The following is a 9709-nucleotide window of genomic DNA, read 5'->3' on the forward strand; positions in this document are numbered from 1 at the left end:
TTTTTTATTCCTATTTAAAACCTAACGTTAAGAATATTTTTAATTAACATACTTATGTATTTATTTTAGATACTAACATAGTAACATATGTTGTTAAAGTTGATAAACATTTATATTAATTAAAAGTAAGCAAATCCAACATATACATATATATATATATATTATAAAAAACAACCTTAATGGCCTTATGCTATACTAGCTAATTAATGATTTGAATTCATTTACAGACATATAACAAAGTCTTGATTCACGCGCGTTCATACATATAAAAACAAGCAACTTTAGATGCGTTTAACGGTTCACCGCATACAAAAATATAATCAGACTTTGTAGTTTGACCTACTACCATACAACCCATAGGATAATAAAAGCTTGTGAAAACAAATTATTAAAAGTTATATTACTAATGAGTATGACGAAAATTCATTCAGCAAGTCAAGTGAGTGACTGATAAAGTAATCATACTTTGGGTTGAACAAAATTAAATGATAGGAGAGTGAGTGACCGTATGTATAGATGTGGTCAAATAATCCCATTGCCTCTCATTAGTAATTAGTACTATAGAAGATGAGGAGGATCGGAGACCAACTATTTTTGTATTAGTCCGCATAAATATTTACACTGTACGTTTGTAATGAGTCCCTTGTGCATATCTTGAAAATTCTGTTTTGTCTCTATTATTTGTTTGCTTTTGAGTTTGTATATATGTTTAATTATTGTTTATTCATTACTTTTGAATATAATAAGATTAGGCGCAAAAATTATCTATTTCCGTCAAAATAATAATCATATGTTAGTTTTTAATCAGTAAAACGCAGAAGGTAAAATAAAAGTCTATAACTTACGTCTAGCTAAAAGTTATCGATAAAGAATTAATGTATTTTTTTTTTCTGTTTTTGTTTTTTTTAATTCTAACTTCCAAATTAATTACTGCAGGAAAAAACCATTCATTACTACATGTAAGTGCCACGTCTAACATCATCCACACAACATGTGGTATCTCTCCGTGGAACATCCTCCGTATCTCTCCGTGGAACATCCTCTAATTTGCATCTTAAATAAAAATAGTTCAATTTATCTAACATTTTAATCCTATATAGATAACATTAATATAGCATAGCATTCATAGACGATCATATTAACCATTAAAAAGATAAAATCCAAAATATAAAGTATTGCAAGTGATTAAAATACTGTGGAACATTTTTTTTTTTTAAACCAAACTTGTTTTATAGAAACCAAATACAAAGATAATAGGAATCTCAGTTCTAAAAGTTTAAAGTACAACAGAAAAAATATTGTGGAACATAATATTTAGTCACCACGAAGGGTAATATTAAGTAGAGAGACTAATTAAAATATCTAATTCAAACAAAACATAAAGTCTGAAACACAAAAAACAATTGATTAAACTAAAGATGATTAGGATTAATTAAGCATTAAAGTAAACAACATCTTAGATCATCAAACACATTTTTCCATTGACTGGTTTAATCTTTGTGACAATGTGCTCACATATAGTCTTTGTCTTGCCAATATTCTTACATAGGACATAGCAAAATGGTATAACATATAGACGTCACTTTGTCTTCTTTCTAATAGAGATTTATAGACGTCATTACAAACACTAACCACTTTGCTACTTCTTGTTATATATGCAATTCACTTTTAGCTTTAATTTGTACTCTTCAAGCGTGATGGAATAGCTGCTTTATAATGCCTTATCTTCCATTGATATGTGTGGTAAGTTCTTCGTTAATTTCTTTCATTCTTTGTATATATAGTGTTTAAGGCTTAGTTATTTTGTTCATGTGTTTCTTCAAAATCATCTAAATAGGTGTTATATATTTTGCTCTTGGTGATTCTCTTCAGAGTTCTACAATACTTGTTAGGACCACTGGATTTGGTAGCTGAATCATATACTTCGACTTCACAAATTATTTAGTCTTTGTCTGTTCCTTTTTATGTGATAATCTTCTTGGACTAGCTAGTCCGCCATTCTGATTGATCAATGTTCATTCAGAATTATAAATACGCTATGAAGCTCATCACCTTTTTCTGACTTTTAGGTAAACTTTCATTTGACAAAGAAAAAAAGAAAAGAAGGTAAACTTTCTTTATACTTAAGACTTTTAGTATTAATTATGACTTCTTGACAAGAATGATCGAGGTAATAAGTGATTTACATTTTTCCCAATAATACTGGAGTTTGGATAAACATTATTTTCATTATAGAATGTTAATTATTTTATTTCAGGAAATAGTCTTACAAGAGTTGCAATTCGAAAGGCTTTGAAGAGTCACATATGGGCATAAATTATGTATTATGTATATATCATATTTTCTTAGACATTTATCTTTGTGTTATGATATTTGATTAACCAAATTTTTAATGGTTCGATTTTCTGTTTGTAATGTTTTAGTTAACTACAGTTTATTTTTTATTTAAAAAGTCTAATATATATATAAACCAACGTTTGCACATAAGGTCAGTTGAATAAGTGACTTTATAATGTATTCTTGCTTCTTGGAGACTTGGAGTTACATAATAATTAATCACGTTAACTAGTCGCTAAACATAAGGTTGACTAATTGACACAATGTTTTAGTCTGTTTATAACCGACATTAACCCCGCGTTGTGATCTAATGGACCAAACAGCTCTGTGTATTCAATATGAATGCGATGAAAGTATGACCGATCGTATCTAGACCCAATCATTTTCGTCGCACGGCAAGGTATACGCTCATAAGGTTTGGCTCGTTCTGGACCCAATCAGTACTTCTCTCAACGGCACGCATCATGCATGGCATCAAAGCTCATGTGTCTTGGGATCCAAGAAACTCAAATAATTTATCTGAATCACACTTTTGACGAAATTAGTGTTTACTGAATTCCCTTTTGTTTATGTCAAGCATAACTATTATATATGTGATGTTGCAACGGAAGTCAAGAGTCAAGAAACAAATATATATATGTGTGATGTTGCTCGTATCTAGTTTTTTGGCTCTCGAAAGTTAGAGTTCTGATTTTACGTACTGTTATATGGGATGAATCTCTAAAAAGATTAACTTTTTTATAAAACTTACACATGAAGTCAGTAGAAGGATGACAAATATATATATATATATATATATATATATATATATATATGTTAGTAAGCTAAAGATACGTGTTTCAAAATTACAATGGCCATCTTTGCCTGGCCCTAGCTAACTGGATAATCAAAGGCCAAATATTATGGTTTATAAATATATACTGTATATGTATACCAAATTTTGTTTCAAACATGTATAAAGTTACCTTAATTTTTTGTTTTGAACAAATTCGTTGAGATAAATAGTATGTCAACATGTTGATTGAATTTTCTTTCTTACAAAAAATCTTTAAAGGAAGATATATTACAAGGAAAAGGATGGGAATGCATGCATATATGTGGAAGTTTTTCTTAAATGATTTTTTTTTTCTTTTTCAAATGTTGATATAATTTTCCTTAAATTTTCCTTTATATATTACAGAATATTTCCCTGATTCGTCTCTATTAAAAGGAAAGATATATTACAAGGAAAAAGCTGAGATGCATATATATATGGAAATAATACTTAAATGAGTATTTTTTCTTTTTCAAATATTGATATAATTTTCCTTAAATTTTCCTTTATATATTATTACAGAATATTTCCCTGACTCAGTCTCTATTAATAGGAATACGTAAGATACATGACGAATTCACTCAGTTGCAAACAATGAAGACAGGCATAACAAATCCAAACACTTGCGAAGTTGATAACATAGAAGAGATTCTTGAGCGTCTTCCGGTAAAATCTCTCTTCCGATTCAAATCCGTGTCGAAGCTATGGAGATTGATGATCGAATCTAACTATCTCGCCGAGAAACGTCTTCTCCGACACCCAAATCCAAAACTCCTTGTTCTTCGATTGGAAATATCTAGTGACCGTTGTTCAAGAACCATATTTTTGGCGACTAATTCAAAAGATGATCACAACGACCATATAAAAATCTTCATTCATTCTTACAAATCTCCACTTCCATATCCCATATATTCAATGTACGATATAGCTGGTCAAATAATGGGGTATTGCAACGGTTTAGTCTGCATCTTCGATCTCGGCTACATTTATCTGATTAACCCCGCAACAAGAAAACTCCGGATTCTTTCTCCCGAGTTTTTGCGAGCGTATACAGACCGAACGGGTACGAAACACTTTTTATTTATAGCTATAGATCAAATTTATAAATTACAAATAAACAAATGTAGTTGACTACTTGTCATAACAAACAAACAATGAGTATTTTTTTTCTTTCTTAGGTTGGTCGAATGAATTGCCAATTAGTGTGGGATTTGGAAGAGACATGGTTACAGGAACATACAAAGTAATTTTGATGTATTTATACGATCGTCATTTTATCAAGACCGAAGCCTTAAACCTCGAAAGTGGTGAACGAAGATACGTACACTTCCCCATTTTATACGATGAACTTGGCGATGATAAAAGATCAATATTTGCAAATGGATCGCTTTATTGGTTGCCAAAGCCACTTTCTCTTTTCACTAATAAATTAATAAAGCTGGCAGCCATAGATCTTCACACAGAAACATTTCGTTATGTGTCACTACCGAGTTGGTACACCAAATACTCCAAAAGTGTCTACTTATGGAGTCTGAAAGATAGTTTATGTCTATCTGATGTGCAACAGACTCCGAGAGTAGACGTATGGAGTTTGCAGCAAGAAGATCCTAGTGTGAAGTGGGAAAAGATTTTTTCAGTTAATATTTTAAGCACGAATTGTTTAGACGCTAACTTTTGGAAGCTTGGTCTAGCTGCTTATTATTTTAGCTCTACAGGAAGATATCCAGCTAATAATCCTTTAGATCAAGTCCCCAATGATCACTGCAGCAGCGTTTTGTATACGGAGAAATTGGGTTCTTCAGTCTAGTTTTTATGGTCCATGCTTTAAACAAATAGGATTCTCTATTTCTTATTTAGTTCAGAAAAAAAAAAAAAAAAAAATAGGATTCTCTATTTCTTCAACTAGGATGTCGGTGCGGGGAAAATGAAAACCTAAAATGACTAATATTCTTAATTTCACATTTTGAGTGGAAACTTTATGCTAATTTTTTAACTGTATAGTATAAAAGTCAAAATTAATCAACCAATTTAATTAAATAAATTTTTTGTTGTATATATAAAATCGATTCAGTGACAATAAGAGAATAATGTTAAAGATATATGAATCAAACCTTGCTGAATCATACCCAGATAATCAATTTTGAAAGATATTCACATAAAACAAAATTTAAATCATTATTCTATCGAAATTTACAAAAAAATAATAAGAAAAACAGAGAGAAAGGGCTCATAGCTGCAAAATATGATCAATGTGGGTATTAGATGGAAAATGACACCGAAAAAAGTTAGATGAATGAATCAATAAATAAAACAATCCAAATTTTAACAAAGATGAGTGAATCAATGTTAATTAATGAATTGAAAGAAAATAATACTCAAATTTTTTAAATTTGGAGGTGTTATCAAAGAACAAAACTCTGTTCAAAGTCCATAAAAATCTATATATATAAATAAAGAGGTGTAAAACAAAAATGTGCGAAACAAACAAGTTAAGTGATTATTAACAAATCTAAACATTGCAACTTTTGAGATTATTAACAAATCTAAACAGTTAGATGAGATAATAAAAATAATTTCATCTGTTAAATTTAAATTGACCCCTAAGAGTGGGTTTGCTATAATATATAAACATATAAATCTATGAAAAATTAGAAATCACAATCAATTACCTAGATTAATACTTGGAAGAGATGATTGCTACGGTATAAATGGAAAAAGACCCCAAACAAAAGTTAGATGATGAAATCAATAAATAAAACAATCCAAATTTTAACGAAGATGACTGAATCAATATTAATTAATAAATTGAAAGAAAATAATACTCAGAATTTTTAAAACTTGGAGGTGCAAAACAGTACTCAAAAAAACAAAAACTCTTTTCAAAGTCCATAAAAAACTATATATTTATAAAAATAAAGAGGTGTGAAAACAAAGAAGTGTGAAATAAAAAGGTGTGAAACAAAAATGTGCGAAATTAACAAGTGCAAACATTGAAAGCTAGGGGTACGACGAAGAAACACAACTGTTGGATCAAAACATTGCAACTTTGAGATCATTAACAAATCTAAACCGTTAGATGAGACAATAAAAACAATCTCATCCGTTTGATTTAAATTGACCCTTAAAAGTGGATTTGCTATTATATATAAAAATTTTAAAAAAAACACTCCAATAAATCAATTCTTTGATTTTTATTTATTAACTTGTAAGTTTAAAATTAAAATAATACTCAGAAAACAATAAAATCGAAACTTGTTTTAATAGTCCTTAAAAATCTATATATAATAAACAAAGAGGTGTAAAATACAGAGTTGTAAAACATAGATGTGTGAAACAAAAATGTGTAAAAATTAATAGGTGTGATTTTTGAAAGATGGGGGTACGACGAAGAAATACGATTATTGGAAGAAAAAAACTTGCAATTGTTGGGATTATTAATAATTCTAAACCGTTAGATGAGATAATAGAAATAATCTCATCCGTTAGATTAAAGTTGACCCCCAAAATTGGGTTTATTAGAAATAGAACAATACAAAAAAGAATAAAATAAACTTTGTATGCATGAAGGTTTATGTCTTTTTAGATCATTAATGTTATACTCTTTCCCAACTATATGTTCACACATATAATAATAATAATCTAATAGAGAATAAATTAACTTTATTCGTATTTAACCAAATGGACACTAACAAGTTCATAAGTAGACACTAACAGGTTCATTCGTAAGCTTTTGTCATTAGTTCGTTGAGTTCATAAATCTATTATATCTATTACAACGCAGTAGATATAAATACCTTGAATTGAAGATTGATGCAAGTTAATTAAAACCACTCCAATAAAACAATTCTTTGTTTTTATTTATTAACTTGTAATTTTTAAAAATACTTTGAAAACAATAAATTTGAAACTTGTTTTGTAGTCTATAAAAATTTATATATAATACATAAAGGGGTGTAAAATATAAATGTATAAAACATAGAGGTGTGAAACAAAAAGGTGCAAAGATAATAGATTTTTGAAAAATGGGGGTACGACGAAGAGATGCAAAAATTAATAGGTGCGATGTTTTGAAAGATTGGGGTACGACGAAAAGACATGATTATTTAAAAGAAAAAAATTTGCAATTATTAGAATCATTAATAATTTTGAACCGTTAGATGGAATAACAGAACTAATTTCATCCGTTGAATCAAAATTAACACGCAAAAAAGTGAGTTTGCTATTATATATAGATTAATAAATTTAAATTGGTTTTTTGATGTTTTTTACTTGTTACTTTTGTTAGTCTCTTTCAGTGTCCGATGTTTATCTCACTTTTGGACGACCATGCTCCATGCATGAATGTTTTACATGTGTTCCTTATCCATGAACTCGAAGGACGTCTTCACTCGGAGTTAAAAAAAACCTAGTAATTAACATATTGATTTCTACTTGTTGGCCACTGCTTTCATGATTAATACTTGGTAGGATTTCTCTACATATCGGTCCAACCTATATCCAAATTGGTCAAAAAAATCTCACATTCTCACTTTTAAAAGTTTTACATTAATTTGTTTAGTATAAAATAAATACCTTTAAAATACAACTAGAAAATCTTAATAAGATTGACATGGTCCACATATATATTTCGTTTCAATATCAATTATCTTTGCGAACATAAACGAAGTAAAAAGGCTTACACAATAACACGAGATAAGAATCTGTACAAAAATAGATTGTAAACATTGGTGTTCTTATTATTAGATGTTTTATAACCTAAATGCTTAAAAACTATTCACACAAGTCGCTGATTTTAGTTCAATTTCTCACAAGTTTCTTTGGTTTTTACCAGACGGCTTATTGTTAGAATCAGGACCCCGCTTGGCGTACAAGGAACCAGCCGCTGATACATCAGAAGGCAAAGAGACCGTAGCAGAGAGAGGTTGGAAATTAGTGTTTCCAACGAACCAGTAGAGAGCCCATTTGAGGTTGCAGAGAGTATACTTCAGTGCTTTTGTCCAACTCTCTTTCTTGTTGAAGCTCTGTGTTATCGAATACCCCTCCACTTTGTCATTTTCGATCCTGCCAAAAAATTGTTATATGAGAGAAACTTCAATGGTTTTGGGTTCGATCAGTGACGCAAAAGATTTTAGTTTTAGGAGAGTGGGGACTTGCTTGAATGGAAGTTTGAGGCATTTCTCTGGTGGGATATTGTTCTCTTGGTCCTTTGAATTTGCGAAATCAGTGAAGTCTTTAAGACACATCAAATACAGTGTCATGGCTTTATCGTACCGAGTGCTCCAAAACAAGTTTACAGGGCCAAACCTGACAGAGATCATTGAATAGTTTTTAGTTATAAAACGCTGAATAAACTACCAAGACAAAACTCACCAAAAGACTCGCGTAAAATCAGCACAAGACATATGTTTTAAGTTCAACTACAGTACAAGACTATGCCAATTAAGCAATGAAAATTACTTACAGCTCATAAGTCTCGTTGTTGCTGTCTACAATTCTAGGATAGCTCCCCATCGGCTGTATCTTAACTCGACATCTTAAAAAGGGGGTTACTGGTTAAGAATAAAACTTCATGAACAGTAAATAGTATCCAACAACAAGATTACGATAAGGAAAAGAATTGTGAGAAGATAGTAACAAGGATACTGAAATTTTGGCCGGAAATAGTTACACATCGTGTGGAGGAGAAGACAGGCTTGGCCCCAAGCAGCATTGATCTCATCCCACTCAACCTAATAATGTTTCATATGACCTAAGTTAACACTTTATATGAGCAGAAAGAGGTTATAGCGTATAAACATGCAACTTAACTTGCAAAGCTTACCTTTATGTTCGGGAGTAATCCAAGTCGAAAATTGTTAATTGTACCAAAGTCTCCATCATACCGTATGGGGAAGGCATCAATCAGTACGTTTGTCTTATTTAATAACTCTAAATGTGCTTGTGAAACTTCAATCTTTGCCAAGATTGCATCTCTCTCTTCCTGTTAACAAGACGTATATATAAATCTAAGAAACGAGTACTGTTACGCTGATAAAGCCTAAACCTTCACAGATACAACATGACTACAAAAACCTAATCAATTGCTATAAACACTAATACCACAATGAGAGAGAACTATTATCAAGAATCTGTGAAGCAAACGAACGAAAGCTCTGGACTCTCTAAAGTATCATTTAGTAATGAAATGAGGGAGGACACTAGGAATATCACCAGCAACGCACCTGATGGGCTATTAGTTGAAACTGAAAATTATTGAACTCTTGCCAATACCTATTACCAGAAAAGTCATAAAATCATGTGATAAAAAAAGAGATAGCAATATAAATGTATCGTTGGCCAATAAGGAAACAGTGAGAGAGCTTAACCGATCTTCGAGTTCGTTAAAGCGATTTCCCTTTGATTCGAGCTCCTTCAGTTGATGGTTCAACTCAGCATTTTGTTTCTCTGTTTCTTCTATAGCTGCAACAAGTTTTCTTTCTTCTTCCTCAATCTAAACAGAGCAGGAAAACAACAACAACAAACTTGTCACTTAAAAAACTATCTGCAATTCATCATAGA

General features: G+C 30.7%; 1 protein-coding gene and 1 pseudogene across 1 annotated transcript; one reads left to right on the forward strand and one right to left on the reverse strand.

Moving 5' to 3' along the window:
• Positions 3866-4958, forward strand: LOC104749134 (putative F-box protein At1g71320). The gene is made up of 2 exons (XM_010470715.1): positions 3866-4214; positions 4330-4958. The coding sequence occupies exons 1-2, from the start codon at positions 3866-3868 to the stop codon at positions 4956-4958; spliced, it is 978 nt and encodes a 325-aa protein (XP_010469017.1).
• Positions 7775-9709, reverse strand: part of LOC104753195 — a 5443-nt pseudogene continuing 3508 nt past the window's right edge.

This window comes from Camelina sativa, chromosome 16 (assembly GCF_000633955.1).
Source record: "Camelina sativa cultivar DH55 chromosome 16, Cs, whole genome shotgun sequence".
Lineage (NCBI taxonomy): Eukaryota > Viridiplantae > Streptophyta > Magnoliopsida > Brassicales > Brassicaceae > Camelina > Camelina sativa.

What these genes read in the sequence shown, in the direction of transcription:
- LOC104749134 (XM_010470715.1), top strand. Translation starts at nt 3,866, where the DNA reads ATGATCGAATCTAACTATCTCGCCGAGAAACGTCTTCTCCGACACCCA. An exon ending in AGCGTATACAGACCGAACGG is followed by an intron (nt 4,215 to 4,329) that starts GTACGAAACACT and finishes TTTCTTTCTTAG; the next exon opens with GTTGGTCGAATGAATTGCCA.